The 18,899-nt window shown below is 36.9% G+C and overlaps 1 protein-coding gene across 1 annotated transcript in view; it reads left to right on the top strand.

Moving 5' to 3' along the window:
• Window positions 1–18,899, top strand: part of DCC (DCC netrin 1 receptor) — a 1,113,394-nt gene that overhangs the window by 468,673 nt on the left and 625,822 nt on the right. The window contains exons 6-7 of the mRNA XM_007935560.2: window positions 15,255–15,409; window positions 18,535–18,655. Of these exons, the coding sequence (XP_007933751.2) occupies window positions 15,255–15,409; window positions 18,535–18,655 (276 nt within the window). The remainder of the gene's footprint in view (window positions 1–15,254; window positions 15,410–18,534; window positions 18,656–18,899) is intronic.

The following is an 18,899-nucleotide window of genomic DNA, read 5'->3' as shown; positions in this document are numbered from 1 at the left end:
GTGGCTGGTGGGTTTGAACCACCAGCCTTCTGGTTAGCAGTCTAGTGCCTTAGGCACTACACTACCAGAGCTCCCAATAATATATAAACATATGTAAATATATTTGGAAGAGCCCTAGTGACACAGTAGTTAAGCACTTGGCTACTAAAGAAAAAGTCAGTGGTTCAAACTCACAGTCTGCTTTGCTGGAGAAAAATCTGGCAGTTTGCATCCATGCAGATCACAGCCTTGGAAACTATGGGGAATTTATATGCCGTCCTATAGTGTTGCTATGAGTTGGAATGGACTTGATGACAATAAGTTTGGTTTTAATATAAATATGTAAATATATATGTATATATGTGTATATATATATATAATTTGTAAAAAAAAATTGACTGCTCATCTAAAATATTTGTTGAACACACCTCTCCCATGCTTGACCTTGAAGACATAAAGATAGGTAAGGCTGTTCCCATCTTTTTTGTATATATATATATATATGCAAATTTAATTGTTGGAGAATTGCTAATATCAGCTAAAGACCAAGGATATAACACAACACTTAACTTTCTAGCCCCATGTTAACAAAAGCATGGCAATAACATCATTAATCTTATAGAATTAGGACCTTGATGTAACCCTCCCCTTATTTTTATCACTAGTTTGAGTCCAGACATCATTTTTTCCAATCTGGTTCTAGGCTCCAGAATTAAAAGGGGAAATAGAAAGTTCAGTTGAGATTGAGAGAGGAGCACCTTGATTACAAAAAACCCCGAAACAAAATTGAAGAAGGACAATGAGATTTTGTCTGGATAAAGAAAATTGTTGAGAAAATGTAAAATCATTTCCAAGCATATGTGAAGGGCTTTACAATAAAGATTGAGGATCAGATGTTCTTCGTCCCCAAAAAACAGAGAATTTTAAGTAGAAGGAAGAATTCCTTAGCATACTGTGTTCACAGTTTGATAATGGTATGTAGAAAGTAAAATTCAGAAGGTCTAAGTTTTTGCCTCCTTAAGATGATTAAAACTTTGTCTTTGCCAATATTGTCAGAACGGCTTGTAATTTGTTGCTTCTAATATTCTATTAAGGAGGTCTGGTGGCCACAGTACCCAGGGCATTTGATTGTTAACCAGAATGTTGGTGGTTCAAACCTACCACCACTCCACAAAACACAGATGGGGCAATCTACTTTCGTAGAGATTTACCATCTTGGAAAAACAATGGGGATTGCTGTGAGTCAGAATCAATTTGACGGCAGTGGGTAATATTCTATTAGGAACCTAGGTGGTGCACTGCTTGAACAAAAGTTTGGGAATTCAAACCCACCACTAACTTTGTGGGAGAAAAGGCCTGTATATGTCCTCCTGTAAAGATTTATAGGAAACCATATAGGGCAGTTCTACTCTCTCCTTTTGGGTCACTATGAGTTGGAAGTGACTAGACAACATGTAACACAATATTCTATTATTTATTATCTTCAGATTAAAAGCATACCTTTATTTATTTTACCTTGTTTTTCACCTAGTTTTCCCATAACTATTACTCTTTTCTAGCTAGAGAATAACTGAATGCTAAGGGATGGGCCTGTGAGGACTGAACCTCACTTAGCGTGCTCATTTAATAAATATTTATTGAGCACCTCTCCCATGCTTGGCCTTGAAGACACAAAGATAGATAAGGCCGTTCCTATCCTTAAGAAGTTAATAGTTTAGTGAATTCACATCTAGACTAATGCCACCAAAGATGAATTGCTGTTGAGTCACCTACTTTTCTGTCTTATACTTTTCAGTAATGATATATGTATGTCTTCTTGAGAAAAAAGTGTAGAATTAAATATTCAACTTAGGCTTGCACATATGTCAGGAAATGAGGTATTTCACATTGCAGCAGTTGTTAAAGACACCCAAACATCTTTCTCTTTATGGAAATGCTCACTGTCACACTAGATTGGAAAACCTTTTTTTCATAAAAATTTGTTTGGTATAACATCCATAATTTAAATATCCTTTTTCAAGAACAATAGGAGTCCCAGTCAAAATTAATAGTCAGAAGAAAACTCAAATGTGCTTGCATGTCCAATGGGGAACATGTTCTAGTAATTTAAGGAGCAAATCAAACCAATCTTAAATTTTAGGGGAGTACAGAAAAGGATTTGTGAGAGATACTTTAATGCAAATCTTAAAACTCGTCCTACAGAGGATGACAGGTGGACAGATAGGAGAGAGCAAACTAGAAAGAAATATTAAGCAGGCTTCCAGTCACTTGTCATACTAGAAAGGACCTGGACAGAAGTGTTGGGATGGGCAGAAAATGTATCATACAGGCACCTTTTTTTTTATTTTTAAAAAAAAGGACAGAAGAAATCGTACATTTAAGATCAAGTTAGGTGAAAGAAAGTTACTCTGGTAACAAAAGTTGGTGCCAGAAGAATTGAAACTATGGGCTGAGAAAAAGATTGCTGATCTATAAATTGATCAGGCCATTAGAAGCATTAGTCCATAAATGAGCCTGAATGTGGCACATTAATATGTGGTACAGTGACTAAGTGCTGGGCCAGCTGCTAACTGAAAGGTTGGCTGTTTGAGCCCAACAGCTGCTCCACAGGAGAAAGATGTGGCAGTCTGAGTCCATAAAGTTTATTACATTGGAAACTCTATGGGTATTTCTACTCGTCCTCTGGACTAGATGGCAGTGGATTGGTAGGTTATTTCTAAACCTATATTCAATGCTGAGTGATTTCCTTTGGAGTAATCTGAATGTGATTGCATAGGAGGTTGTTGTTATATGCCATCGAGTCGGACCCAACTCATAGAGACCACTCCTTGGGTTTCCAAGGTGGTATCACTACGGAAGTAGATTGCCCAACCTTCCTTCTGAGGAGTGCTGGTGGGTTTGAACTGCCAGCTTTCTGGTTAGCAGTCAAATGCCTTAGGCACTATGCCGCCAGAGCCCCTGCATAGGAAGTAATGGCTCTTTAAGGTGGAATCATCTTTTGAAGTGATGTGATAATTGTACTTCAAAGAACCCAATTGTTTTGAGTCTAGATATGGCCTCATTTGATATTAAACATGTATTAGGCATTTTGAAAGGAGTCCTGGTCACAAAATGGTTAAGCACTTGACTGAAAACCAGAAGTTCTGCATTTCGAACCCAGCAGTGGCTCCACTGGAGAAAAGACTTGGGGATACTGTCCTGTAAATATATCAACCTGGGAAAACATATGGGCAATTCTACACTGTTCTAAAGGATCACTGTAAGTCAGAATCAACTCAGTGGCACATAGTAACAACAACAGGAATTTGGAGTGGGGTCCGTCTCTTCAGATATTTGGGTCAGGAGAAGACTATTGGGCTTAAATCCACTATTACAACAGCAAGTGAACTTGCTCTATGGGTCTGCAGAGGTTGAGAAGGGTACCTCTCCAGGAAAACTAACTGGCTTTCGCTTGTGCTTATGGCAGACTTACTTGTAGCCACTCAAGGATCATGCTAATTTTTATTTTCCTCTTAATAAAATCTGCTGATCAGTCTGTCTTTGTTTTTGTTTCTTTCCCCCTTAATTTTAGTTGATCTTTCACCAGCATGTTCTACCTAATGTCAACTTAAACCACCTGCCTGGTTTTAGAAATACATTCTTTATGATTACAAAAATCAGTGGTAAATCTTTAGAATGAGTAGAATTTTCTCAAAGTCTTGGTTAAACAGTGAATACTAATTATGTGTACTAAAGCAATATTATAAAGTTGAACCATATTTATTACCTATAAGCAATATTATTAAGTTGAACCATATTTATTACCTATCTACATAACTAGAAAAGAATAGTTAAATAACTTACCTAAAGGTGAAAAAGAGTAAAAGTCAAGTCAAGAAAATGTTGGAGAGCAAAATGGGATGTTGCAAACAATAATTGTGTGGCTGCTATTTTGTGAAATAAAATCTACAGCTCTATTCAAGTTATTTGTGATGAGTTTCTTTTGGATTCAATTCCAGAAGAAATTTTACTATAGAAAATTTAATTATTAGTAATAGCATGGAAACTTCACAAAGAAAAACATAATTTTTGAGGGAGGGGACACTTTTATGCTATTTTAGAGTTTAGCTGTACTACTCTAATGATAGCATAGTGCCTAAGCACTTGACTGCTAACCAGAAGGCTGGCAGTTCAAACCCACCAACCACTCCTCGGAAGGAAGGTTGGGCAATACTACTTCCATAGTGATACTGCCTCGGAAACCCAAGGAGGGGTCGCTATGAGTCGGGGCTGACTCAATGGCAAATAACAACAACAACAACTCTAATGATTAGAATGTATAAAGATTTCTCATCTACTGGTCACTTCTGTTGTTGGTCACTTCTAGGTATGGTAAATTCTTCCAAAAATGGAAGCATATTTTTTCATATTTCTCCTCATCATCATTTTTGTAATTATTCTGTACTTCCCCAGCCCCAAATAAAAATGATGCTCTATGCATGTACTATAAGCTATTGAGAAGATCCTGAGAAATCAAGATCTACTGTATATGTGGATAATTTATTTCTAGTCATGAGCTCTATTCTACTCAAAAAAAAAAGTAAAACTATAATCAATATCCTGCTTGAAATTGTAGTAATATTGTACGTGTGTTAAATAATTCTCTGAAATAGACTAATGCAATGTGAATGTAGGAATTTGATAAACTGGAAAAAGCATGATATTTCATTTTTATTACTGATTAAGAAATTGCTATCAATAAAGCAGTAACTTTAAAAGTAGTGAAATCATTTCTTCCACAGATGGTGGGAGGTGGGGAGCTATGTATTGCGCAAGGGGCTTTTAATTTAATTTTACCTGTTTATTTATTTATTTACAAAGCATGTGCTTAGTCTGGTTGGTATGTAATTATGTGTGTGAAAGATAGTTTATTAAGCAGTAACAAAATGCACCGCTGTCCAGTGGGATCAGACTCATAGTGACCCCTCCTTGGGTTTCTGAGGCAGTATCACTATGGAAGAAGATTGCCTAACTTACCTTCCAAGGGGTGGCTGGTGGGTTTGAACCACCAGCCTTCTGGTTAGAAGTCAAATGCTTTAGGCACTATGCCACCAGAGCTCCTTATAAAACAATAAATTAAATTATGATTATTAAAAAATAAAACTGGGCACTGAGAGAGAGATGGTTACAAGAAACAAGAAAAGTCACCATCAATTTCTTGAAAGACATAACTTTAAGGGGGTGGGGAATTGAGTTATACCTGGGAGAATGAATACAAATTGTATCATTGGAGTACTGTAATTTCAGGCAGGGATCCGTGATCAGAAAAATGCTGATGAAACATAACCATAACCTTTGATAAGCCATATGGTATTTGCTCTATAGCCCCACTTTCTCTATCTGTAAAATAAAGCAATTATATTACATCATCCTAAATATCCATTTTAGTCTTTAAATATTTTATTTATGGGTGGTAGGATTAATTTGAGCTCATTAGATGATTTCTTTAGGGAGGGAGATAGAAGTAAGATTGACTTATGACTTTTCACCTATCTGTAAATTATTAAATACAAAGCTGTGAGCTTTGTATTTATTCTGTGGACAGTGAAGATTCAATGACAATATTTTGAGAAGAGAAGATATAATGTGAATTTTTTTTTTCATAAAAATTCTACTTCCCCTTTTTTTAATGTCCCTTTAACTAGAGATAACTTTATTAATCTAAATTGAGAATATGGGACTCCAGAGCTGAGAAAGATATAACATGATCACACCTGTATCCTAAAGTCTAGGAAGCAACCCTAAAATGAAATGAACAAATCCTAGTCTGTTCATCACAACAAAAGAAAAAGAAGTCAAATCACCCCACTCACTCTCAGAATAAGTAATCATCATCAGGATATTAACCAATGTATTGAATTCATGTTAGTGTCCTAGAGCTTCTGCCTCAAGGAATTACAAACTAATGTCAAGGTAACACAAATGCACAAACAAATATCATGCAGAGAAAACCCCTGACAAGAGCCATACAATCAGTGAAAATAAATAGTATAGGGATTCAAAGAGTAAGCTTCCTAAAAATCAAAATCAAGACATCCTTCTTGGAGAGGTGAGTTAATGAAGGATAATCAGGGTGCCTATATGCAGATGGAGTGGGAAACATTTCTGGGTGAGAAAGTAGAATGAACAAAGACTTGGAATTAGAAAACAGCCATGCACTATTGTTGAATTGGGCCATACGCTATATGTAAGGGATGTGTAGATAGTAATTTAAAGAAAGTAAGTACAAGTTTGTTTCTGACATGGTTTGAAAGCTAAGTTGAAGATCTTTTTGACTAATTTCTAATCTAACCCAGGTTCAGTTATTTAGACCTTTTCAAAACCCTCTCCTAAATCATATGAGCATTTTAGAATCTTTTTCTCCAACAAGAAGAGCTGTTTGAGATTTTTAAGAATATTTATTAAAGGTGTCCTAAAACAGAAAAAAAATCCCTGCCTTCTCTTCAATTAGGAACTCTGGTGGCACAGTGGTTAAAGCACTGCAATGCTAGCCAAGAGTGTCGGTGGTTCAAACCAATCAGCTGCTCCATGGTCCATGGGAGAAAGATGAGGCAGTCTGCTTCCGTAAAGATCTTAGAAACCCTATGGGGCAGTTCTACTCTGTCTTGTAGGGTTGCTATGAGTTGGAATCAACTCAATGGCATTGGGTTTGGTTTGGTTCTCTTCAGTTAGCCATGCTGCATCACTCTTTGCTTTTTATTTTTTCTCATCATTTATCAACATTTTATATTCAGTGATAAGAAAATAATGTTATTTTGTAGCTGTGTGGTTTCCATAACGTTGTCCAAATTCCTCCTCCTCATATTATATACTGTGGAAGAAAAGGGTAAAAATGCATTTTTTCTTTTTTTTTTTTTGGCTTATTTTCTAATTAGCGTCTTTGCTGGACTTAATCTTTCTTGAGCATGTGCTTAGCATGAGGCACTATGGTAGCCTTGAAACATGAAGAGAAATCATTAATCCTTGTCCTTATCAATAGTCCAGCGACCACTGATAGTTCTGCCTAGCGGAGACAATGCATTTTCAGAAAACATGAGCTTTAGAGACATTTTTGATGTGTGGTAGTGTTCTTTGGTGCTTCACTATCCCCATATTCTTAAGAAAAGCCATTGCTTCTTCCTTGTCTATTATGTGATGTATTATGAAGTGGAGAAATAGACATAGAAATGAGTTTATTACTACAGTCAAGAAGACAAGATGTTTAATGTAAAGCTGATAGTCTGAGGAATATAAAAAAATGTACAAAATGTAGATCAGAATTTATGTACCCATTTGTTTATAAGCAAAAATAGTTGTTGAGACATCCATGATACTTATGGTTTGAAACTAAAATTACATGATTAACTCACACATTGCTGCTTTTTGTTAGTCAACAAGAGAAGGTATGTAAGATCAAGGAGCCCTGGTAGCACAGTGATTAAGTGCACAGCTTCTAACCAAAAGGTCAGTGGTTTGAACCCACAAGCCACTCCGTGTGACAAAGATGTGAGACTTTGCTTCTGTAAATATTACAACCTTGGAAACCCTGTAGACAGTTCTACTTTGTCTTAAACGGTAGCTATGAGTCAGTCACCTTGAAGCAATGGTTTCTGCTTCTGTATTTAATTTTTTTTAATGGAGGATACACTATATGATCAGCTTTAATTTATTTAGTTTATTTAAGAGATACTAAAGAAAATAATTACTACCCCTCAAGTTGGGATCACAGAATTAATCTATATGAAACTATTAGAATAGAATCATCACTTAAGCTCAGTAACCTCTTTTTAAGATCTCTTCTAATATAGTTAACTATCATATAGTATACCACCACTCATCTGTCAGTTTGTCATCCCGCGGTGTCTTGTGTGTTCTGTGAGGCTGGAGGCTGTGCCACAGATATTTCAAATACCAGCAGGGTCATTCGTGTTGTACAGGTTTCAGTGGAGCTTCCAGACTAAGAAAGACTCAGAAGAAGGAAGGGGCCATCCACTTCTCAAATAATTGCCAGTGAAAACCTTATGAATAGCAGTAGAACACTGTCTGATATATTACTGGAAAAATTTTTGAATAGCCTTGAGACATTGTCTGATACAGTGCCAAAAGATGAGCCCCTCAGGTCGGAAGGTACTCAAAATACAACTGGGGAAGGGCTGCCTCCTCAGAGTAGAGCTGATCTTAATGATGTGAATGGAGTAAAGATTTGGGGACCTCCATTTCCTGATGTGGCACAACTCAAAATGTGAAGAAACAGCTGCAAACATCCATTAATAATCAGAACATGTAATGTATGAAGTATGAATCTAGGAAAATTGAAAGTTGTCAAAAATGAAATGAAACACATAAAGACTGATATCTTAGACATTAATGAGCTGAAATGGACTGGCTTTGGCCAGTTTGAATCAGATAACCACACCATCTACTATGCCGGGAATGACAAATTGAAGAGGATTGGCGTGGCATTTGTTGTCACAAAAAATATTTCAAGATCTATCCTGAAGTACAATGCTATAAGTGATAAGATAATATCCATATACCTACAAGGAAGAACAATAAATACTATTATTATTCAAATTTATGTAATAACCACCAAAGCCAAAGATGAGGAAATTGAAGATTTTTACCAACTTCTACAGTCTCAAATTGACCAAACATGCAATCAAGATGTGTTGATTATAAAAATATTGTTCCATATCCTACTTTGGCAACTAGTGACTGGGATCTTAAAAGCTTACAAGCAACCGTCTACATGCAATGATGGGGCCATTCCCATCAGAGCAAAGAAGAATGAAGAAAACCAAAGATGCATGGAAACAATTAGTCCAAGGGACTGGTACACCATGCAATCCTCAGCATATACAACTATGAGACCAGAAGAACTAGTTGGTACCCAGCTACCACTGTCAATGACTCAGAGGTGGATCAATGCAGGAGATCTTGGATAGAGTGGGAGAACAATGTGGAACAAAATGCAAAATCATAAAAAAAAAGGAGGGGTGACCAAGGTTACTGGTCTGTTAGAGCCTGATGGAACCTCTGAGACTATGGCCCCTAGCTGCCCTTCAGGTCTGGAATTGAACCCACTCCTGTGGCTTCCAGCCAAACAAAAAACAGGCATATGAGCTGAACATTTATATTAGGTAGATACACTCCTTGGAAAGATCAATCATGGGAGAATAGAAGGACTGTGTATGCACAGGGAGACAGCTTGGGTGGCAAGAGTGCATGGGAGGGAAGGACACAGTGAAGAGGTAACCATGGGGAGGACATGGGACTAGAGCTGTTGCATTGTGGAAAATTGCAGTCAATATCATGAGACAAAGTGTATGTGATCTGCTGTATGGAACGTGAATTTGCTCTGTAAATTTTCACCCAAATCACAATAAAAACAAATAAAAAAAAAAGATTTGTTGATTATCACTGGTGATTGGAATACAAAAGTTGGAAACAAAGATGAATTACCGGTAGTTGCAAAATATGGCCTTGGTGATAGAGATGATGCTAGAGATCACATGATAGAATTTTGTAAGACCAACGACATTCATTGCAGGTGCCTTTTTTCAACAACACAAATGGCAGCTATTCATGTGGACTTTGCCAGATAGAGTACACAGGAATCAGATTGACTACATCTGTGTAAAGAGGCAATGGAGAAGCTCAATATATTTAGCCAAAACAAGGCCAGGAGCTGACTGTGGAAGAGACCATCAGTTGCTTGAATGCAAGTTCAAATTGAAGCTGAAGACAATTGGAACAAGTCCACAAGAGCTAAAATATGACCTTGATTACATCCCTCCTGAATTTAGAGACCATCTAAAGAATAGATTAGATGCCTTGAACACCAATGGCTGAAAACCAGAGGAATTGTGGGATGACATCAAGAACATCATCCATGAAGAAAGCAAGAGATCACTAAAAAGACGAGAAAGGAAGAGACCAAAATAGATGTCAGAAGAGACTTTGAAACTTGCCCTTGAATGAAGAGTAGCTAAAGCAAATGGAAGAAATGACAAGATAAAAGAGATGAACAGAAGATATCAAAGAGCAGTTTGAGAAGACAAAATCAATTATTATAATGAAATGTGCAAAGACCTGGAGTTAGAAACCAAAAGGGAAGAACATACTCAGCATTGCTCAAGCTGAAAGAACTGAGGAAAAAATTCAAGCCTCAAGTTGCAATATTGAAAGTTTCCTTTAGCAAAATATTGAATGATGCAGGAAACTTCGAAAGAAGATGGAAGGAATACACAGAGTCACTGTACCAAAAAGAACTGGTTGATGTTCATCCATTTCAGGAGGTGGCAGATGATCAAGAACCAATGGTATTGAAGGTAGAAGTCAAAGCTTCACTGAAGGAATTAGCAAAGAACAAGGCTCCAGGAATTGACAGAATACCCATTGAGATATTTCAACAAATGGATGTCCCACTGGAGGCACTCACTTGTCTATGCCAAGAAATTTGGAAGACAGCTGGCTGGCCACTGACTGCAAGAGATCTATATTTGTACCCATTCTAAAGAAAGGCAATCACACAGGATGTGGAAATTATCAAACAATATCATTAATATCACACACAAATAAAATCTTGCTGAAGATAATTAAAAAACGTTGCAGCAGTATATTGACAGAGAATTTCTAGAACTGCAAGCTGGATTCAGAAGAGGATGTGGAACTAGGGATATCATTGCTGATGTCAGATGGATCCTGTCTGACAGCAAAGAATACCAGAAAGATGTTTATTTGTGTTTTATTGACAATACAAAAGCATAGTCTTTTTTTATTGACTATCCACACAATCTGGTTGTGTGGATTATAACAATTTATGGATAACTTTGAAAAGAAGGGGAATTCGAGAACATTTGTTTGTGCTCATTGGGAACCTGTTCATAGACCAGGAGGCTATCACTCGAACAGAACAAGGGGATACTGCATGGTTTAAAATCAGGAAGGAAGTGGGTCAGGGTTGTATCTTTTCAACATATATATTCAATCTGTGTGTTGAACAAATAATCCAAGAAGCTGGATTATATGAAGAAGAATGTGGCATCAGGTTTGGAGGAAGATTCATTAACAACCTGTGATATGTAGACAACACAACTTTGCTTGCTGAAAGTGAGGATGACTGCAGTATGGATTACATATCAACATAAAGAAAATGAAAATCCTCACAACTGGACCAATAAGGACCATCACAATAAATGGAGAAAAGATTGAGGATATCAAAGACTTGAATTACTTGGTTCTAAAATCAACACCAATGGAAGCAGCAGTTAGGACATAAGACAATGCTTTGCACTAGGCAAATTGGCTGCAAAAGATATCTTCAAAGTTCTGAAGAGCAAGGATGTCTCCTTGAAGATTAGGATGCACCTAACCCAAGCCATGGTATTTTCAATAGCCTCATATGCATGTGAGAGCTGGACAGTGAACAAGGAAGATTGAAAAGGAGTTGATGCTTTGGAATTGTGGTGTTGGGGAAGAATACTGCAAGTACTATGGAGTGCCCAAAGAACAAACAAGTCTGTCCTGGAAGAAGTGCAGCCAGAATGCTCCTCAGAAGCAAGAATGGCCAGACTTCATCTCACCTACTTTGGTCATGTTGTCAGAAAGGACCATTTCCTGGAGAAGGGTATCATGTTTGGTGAAGTGGAGGGTCAGTGAAGAAGGGGAAGGCCCTCAACAAGATGGATTGGCCCATGGCTGCAAAGATGGGCTCCGTTATAGCAAGGGTTGTGAGGCTGGCACAGGACCGGGCAGTGTTTTGTTCTGTTGTACATAGGGTCACTATGAGTGGGAACTGATTCGACGGCACCTAACAGCAACAACAACAACCTAACATAGTACTTATTTTTTATAGGGTGAAGCATTCTGCTTTGCTTTCAATTTATTGTATTTTTATAAATATATTAAACATCAGTTCTCGGTATCCTCAATTCTTATCTCCAGATTGTGCATGAAGGACACTTTTTTCCCATAGGGCTTGATGGGTAAGAATTGCACTGACCCTTTGGTTAGCCACTGAGCACTTAACCATTGTGCCACCAAGGCTCCTTACACACACACACACACACACACACACACATTGCTCTTAACCTAGTGAATTAAATTCAAGATCTCCTAATGGATGTTATCTAATTTGCTCTATTAATATCATTTTATTATCGTTTTAATTTTCATTGTGATTTAGGTGAACAGAGAAAACTGAAAGTTTCCAGAGAAAATTGGTTTTTGTTTCAACAATGCATACACGTTATTTCATGACATTTATTGCAATCCCCACAATGTAACAGCACTCTCGCCACTCCTGCCCTGTGTTTCCCATTTCCATTTGTCCTTCTTTCCTATCCCTTCCTACTGTCTTAGCTTTATCTCTGGGCAATTGCTACCCTTTTTATTTCACATGGTTGTTTGTTTTAAAGAGTCCGTGCCTCCCTGGTGTTATTGTTCACCTTATAGACCTGTCTATTTGGTTGAAAGATGAGCCACAGAGGTGAGTTAGGTTCCAGGCTTAAAAGATATCTAAGGGAAATAGTTTCAAGGATTCTATCAGTCTCTATCAGACCAGTAAATCTGGTCTTTTTTTTTATTTTGAATTTTGTTCCATAATTTTTTCCACTCTATCCAGGACCTCCTATTGTGATCCCTTTCAGAGCAGTCAACAGTGGTAGCTGAGCACCATCTTGTTCTTCTGGTCTCAGCATCATGGAAGCTACAATCTGTGTGGGCTAATAGTCTTTTGGACTCGGGGAAGTCTGTACAAAATGGTGAAAGCAAAGGGAGACACTGTGCTCCAAAATTTGGAAAACATTCTGTAACTCACTGCTGTGGAGTCGAATCTGACTCACAGCGACCCTTCCTTGGGTTTCTGGGGCAGTATCTCTATAGAAGTCGATTGCCCAATCTTCCCTCTGAGGAATGCAGGTGAGTTTGGATCTCCAGCTTTCAGGTTAGCAGTCAAATGCCTTAGGCATTTAAGAATTCTGATGAAAGTGAATACTCAAGTTAGACAGGATCAGGTAATTTTCATGATACCAGGAAAGACAACATGGTGGTTTTATTTATTTATTAATAGCTCTAATTGTTTATCTGCATTACTGTATTTCTAAGAGTACTGGAATATTTTTGTGTTATCCTTCTGCCTGAATTTTTAATTGGCAAAACAGAAAGCTGTTGTACAATTGTTCAGAATGGAGCCAAGGGAGTCTGACGGTCTGACTCAACAACTTGGGAACATTATTTAATCACCTGGACCTAAGTCTCTTCATTTGTGAAATGGGGATATTAGACCCTGCCTCCGGGAATGGTGAGAATAATACATATAAAGCACTTACTCTAATGAACTCTCAGTAAGTATTGGCTATTGGCAAATAAAGGGAGCTCTGGTAGCGCAGTGCCTAACCAGAAGGCTGGTGGTTGACACCCACCAGCCACTCCTTGGAAGGAAGGTTGAGCCATCTACCATAGTGATACTGCCTCGGAAACCCAAGAAGGAGTTGCTATGAGTCGGGTCCAACTCGACAGCGCATAAAAACAACTACAACAACAACATTGGCAAATAAAAGGAGCTCTGATGGTGTAGTGGTTAAGGCATTTGGCTGCCAACCCAAAGGTCAGTGGTTCAAACCTACCAGCTGCTCCATGGAAGAAAGATGAGGCAGTCTGTTTCTATAAAGATTTACAGCCGTGGAACCCAATACGGGTCGACAAGAGCAGGAATTTATTGGATGGAGGTGGGTTTGTTTTTTGAGTATTGGCAAATAAATCCACACTTGATCAAAATCTCAGGTACAATTGAGAACTGAATCCGAATGAGAAAATTTAAGTTTATGCTTAGAGACATTCAGTATATATTTCTAATATCTTCTGTCAATAATTTGGCTAAGGAATCAATAAAGTCTCTTTATAGTAATAAGAGTATCTATAGTAAGTAAATAAATTTAGTTCTGTAGAAAAGGAGGTAAGTTCTCTTTTGAACAGCTCTCAGATACTCATTTAATTTTCTTCTCTTTAGTCTGAATATTAATGCATCCCAAATGAGCCATCTCAATCAATTCACTTCTCTGAAAAATTAAAGAGCTTAAAAAGTGTTTAATACGAGAGGTTCAAATATTTAGTTACAAATTAGGAGAGTGAGAGAGAGAGAGAGACATCAGAGATAATTTAGTAGGAAAAACTAGAATTGAATCCTGGAACTTCCCTCTGGTTCTCTCATTTTTCTGGAAGGCAGTGAGTGCCAAGGATCACAAATTCCCTTTAATGACAATGGAATATTGATGATGGTGTTTGGAAATAGCAAAATATGGTGGTTACTCAAAGGAACAAAAATTGGCATTTTTTACTCATTGAGCCTACTAACAAAAACAAAATGCAGTCTAACTTTCAAAATGCCTAATACAAATGCATATTTATTTCCTATGTGGAACAGAGATCATGGTCGCCTTGTTCACTGTGAATTTAACCTGGCTTCTCAGTCACTATGAATATTCACTGTTTGGTTCCCTATGGAAGAGAATGAACATCACTTAAAAATTTTCTTCTCCTTGCCAGGGCTTTGAGGAACAGAACTTGAGAGATTCATTAGCAAATGCATGTTGTATTTGGAATTTAATTTCTATTGAAATTCTCCATCATAGAATAACTAGTATTATGCTAATTAAGAAATTAAATTAAAATAGCATTTCATGTACAATACTGATAAAATAATATTACAGTATAGTTATATGCTAGTAGGTAATTACTATAGTAAAGATGATATAGTCATACTTAGCAACTTATTGCCACCGTTTTAACAAGAAGTGGGTCTATAGATATTGCTCAAGTCTAATGAAACTCTAGAAATAGAGGGAAACTAAACCTTCTTGTCTTGTACTCTGAATTGTCTCCCTTTTATAGCTCCACTTTATTTACTTTATCAGCATACTGTCCATAAGTTTACATACTTTTCAGTGTGTAAGTCAATTGTATGTAAACATTTGAGCATCCAGAATGTTTATGATATATATTATGGTTTCCAAAATTGGTTTTTATTCTTTCCTTCTGACAAAATACCATCAGCTATAACTGTTTAACTGAATTTGTCACCAAAAAAATAAACCAAGTGTTCTACATTAGTTCCTGTATAATGAGCTAATGGTTTAGGGGAATGATTTCAATTATCAATATTTCTAACTGAGAGTAGTGATTTCTAGCTCACTCAAGACCTTAGCATGCAAGATCACATCTCCACCCACTCACTTTTTTTTTTTCTGTCTTTGCAGTTCCGCCATGGTTTTTAATTCACCCTTCCAACCTCTATGCCTATGAAAGCATGGACATTGAGTTTGAATGTGCCGTTTCTGGGAAGCCTGTGCCCACGGTGAACTGGATGAAGAACGGAGATGTGGTCATTCCTAGTGATTACTTTCAGATAGTGGTAATTATCTTTTCATATTAACTTTGCAATCCCATTCATTGTATACTAATTACACAGCCCCCCCCCCCGCCACTGGAAAGAAGATTCCCATTGGGAATTTTTATGATATGTTAAAAAAATTATTCCAATAAAACATGTGATTTTCTAGACTTAATAAATCAACTCCTTTGTTTTACAGACAAAGACATAAATATACAGAGAGAGAGGGAGAGAGGGAGAGGAGACAGAGAACCTAAGATCATCTTTCCAAGTATTCTCACTGCTGACTCTTGGGAGAACAGAGTTTAGAATTTACTTCTAGACTACATTAAGCCAGGAGAGTCTTTCTTCTTTGGGCTTTACTCATTATAATGAAGTTTCAATAAGATGTGCCACTTATGATAGCCTTCCTTTTATAATACAGACAGTATTTCTTTGCTATTCTTTCAAATAGGACCAGTTGTTATTACATGAGCAGTGGAAAGTGGTGGTAGTGGTGGTGGTGGCTGTGGTAAAGACACCATGGAGACCCAGGCTTCATTTTACTTTGTAATTTTGAACATTAGGAAGAATTGGGGCAAAAGTAAATAGATGAAAATAAAACTTACAGTTTCATATAAAGTTTAGTTCACTCATTGTTCCTAATCCTCTTGCAAGGTATTAGGGATAATGGTTCTATACTTACTGAGTTGTTGTCCGGTATAAAATGAGTGCTCAGTAAATGAAAACTATCATCATTACTATTGTTTTCTTGCTTTTGTCATCAACAGAAACTTTTGCTTATTTAAAATGGTTCTTTAAAAATACCACCCATGGTGTAGGTTAGCATTGGAGGCTCTGATTTCAGGTATAATTTATGAGTATATGTACAATTATATATATATATGATATACATTTTACATATAAAATATCATATATATATATATACATTACACACACACACACACACACATATACATATGTATATACCAAAAAAACCCAAACTCACTGGCGTCAAGTTGATTCGACTCATAGCAACCCCTCCTTGGGTTTCTGAGGAGGTATCTCTACAGAAATACATTGCCCAATCTTCCAAGGAGTGGCGGGGGGCGGTTTCAGCCTTCTGCTTAGCTGTCAAATGCTTTAGGCACTATGCTACCAGAGCTATATATATACACACACACACATATATACACACACACATATAAATATATATTATGTATAATGTTTGTATATATGTATATATACACACACATACATGAGAAAAACAGCTTTCCAAATATTAAAGTAATTTTGCAACTAAAGAAGTTGATTTTAGGTCACTTCTTTATGTTTGAGAAGCAAACACAACCCTCTTAAAGAAGAGTGGTCATTAAGTGAGGTCTCTGGTAACATAGTGCCTAAGGCACTTGACTGCTAACCAGAAGGTTGGTGGTTCAAACCCACCAGCCACTCCTCAAAAGGAAGGTTGGGCAATCTACTTCCGTAGTGATACTCCCTTGGAAACCCAAGGAGGGGTCACTATGAGTTGGAAAGGACTCGATGGCAAATAACAGCAACAATGACAACAACCCGGACAGAAAAGACTAGATCAAAGCATCCTGGGAGTCCAGATAGAAGCCGTCTCTGTGGTATCATATTCTCTCTTTGCCTCTCCCACCATTTGTAAACTTTTGAATACTTTCACAGTCTGTCTGTGCACGTATGTTGGCATTAAGGTTTCTAAAGATTCAATCAGTAAACTATATCTCTATTACTTTCATCACCAGTTATCATTCTTCACTTTCAGTTGCATTGGTATAATTGATTGGAGATAAAGTAAGAAAAGGAAAAAAAATTAACCTTTGAATGTCACACCAATCTGTTATTTCCTTTAAATGCAATGCTATTTCTGCTACCACTGAATTAAAAATGATCTGCCATTGGGCAACTTGAAATGTATTGTTTATGCCTAGAATATATGTTACTTGCATATAAAAGAAATTATTGAGTGCCCTTAAGGACACATGATAAAATGTAACATTTATTTATTTTTGTACAGTTTGAATACTCTTTCTCCAAGCATGACTCATTGCAGGCAACTTATTTAGATGTTTCTTTTCTTATAGTGAAAAATAAAATATATAGTATGTGCCCTATTCACATTAAATTGTGCTTAAAAATATTCTTCCAATAGCTCGAGAAATCTGAGAACCGTTATCTGTTGCACATGTAACATTTAGCACAAATAGCAACTTATATGAGAATTGTTAATTAGAAGTTAACCAGCTTTATCTACGAATTTTACATCAGCTGAGAATTGAGTACAAGACACTAAAAACAATTAAGAATTCCCCATGAGGTAATATTTATCTCTTAATGACTTCAGGGGAAGTGATTTAACACGTCTCACTTACTGAACTAATTCTTACACTAATATTGAAGATAAACTGAGTTAGTATAATTAAATGCTATCTCCAGATCATTTTATCATCCATCCTTGAAGAAGATGGTGACTCAATTTATATAAAACAGAAGTTAGCATTGCTGTATTTAATTTATGGATTACTGAAGATGAACATTTTGGCTGTAAAACCAGAATGACATAAGTATAAAATATCCAACATACCCCTACCCTCCAAACCCTCAAAAGGGTATATGGGAGAGCAATTACAATTTTAATAAGACCTCAAGACATTTTTTCTGGGTAAACACTACTGGAAAATATCCAACCTAAATTTCGTATCTTTTAGAAGCTGGGAAAATAAACTTTTCTTTTTTTTTTTTTTTTTCCATTTTGCCTTTCATTCCCAAATAGCTGCTAAGCCTGAACTTCCTCCAATGATAAGGGATGAGGTTCCCTTTACTAATAACCTTCGTCTCTCCCGTGCCTGCTGAAAGAATTTTCTCTTTACTGCACTGCTCATTTAGATATTCAAGAAGATATATTTTTGTGAGCACATTTTTCATTGCTCACAAAATGAAGTAGGTTAACTTGATGCATTTAAACTCAGAAAAGAACACTGGGCATGGGGAACATTCCCCAGAAACATGATATGTCCATTAGGTTGAGAACACTCATGGCAAGATCTCTTGTTTCTTTTGTGAAGTTTTATTAATGTTTTGCCTGCATTTTTAGCTGTTTAAAATATTTTACCTGCTTTTTTTTTTTTCTCCTCCCTCCCTAGGGAGGAAGCAACTTACGGATCCTTGGAGTGGTGAAGTCAGATGAAGGCTTTTATCAGTGTATGGCAGAAAATGAGGCTGGAAATGCTCAGACCAGCGCGCAGCTCATTGTTCCTAAGCCTGGTAAGATGATGGGACTTTCTTTCGGTAATGTAGCTACAATTATGAATGGTCCAAGTGGAAAATCTGTATTGGCTTTCCTACCTCAAATCAACTTATGTTGCATACTGTCTCTTAGGGGCAATGTCCAACTGCATATATGTCTATAGTGCCAACCTGCATAAAACAAACAAATAAACAAAACAAACAAACCCACTACCATCTAGTCAATTCTGATTCATAGCAACACCATAGCACAAAGTAGAAC

Source organism: Orycteropus afer, unplaced genomic scaffold (assembly GCF_000298275.1).
Source record: "Orycteropus afer afer isolate SDZICR_OR568_19922 unplaced genomic scaffold, OryAfe1.0 scaffold00029, whole genome shotgun sequence".
NCBI classification, from domain to species: Eukaryota; Metazoa; Chordata; class Mammalia; order Tubulidentata; family Orycteropodidae; genus Orycteropus; species Orycteropus afer.
The sequence above is the reverse complement of the archived record's forward strand: the minus strand, read 5'-3'. Positions and strand labels throughout refer to the sequence as shown.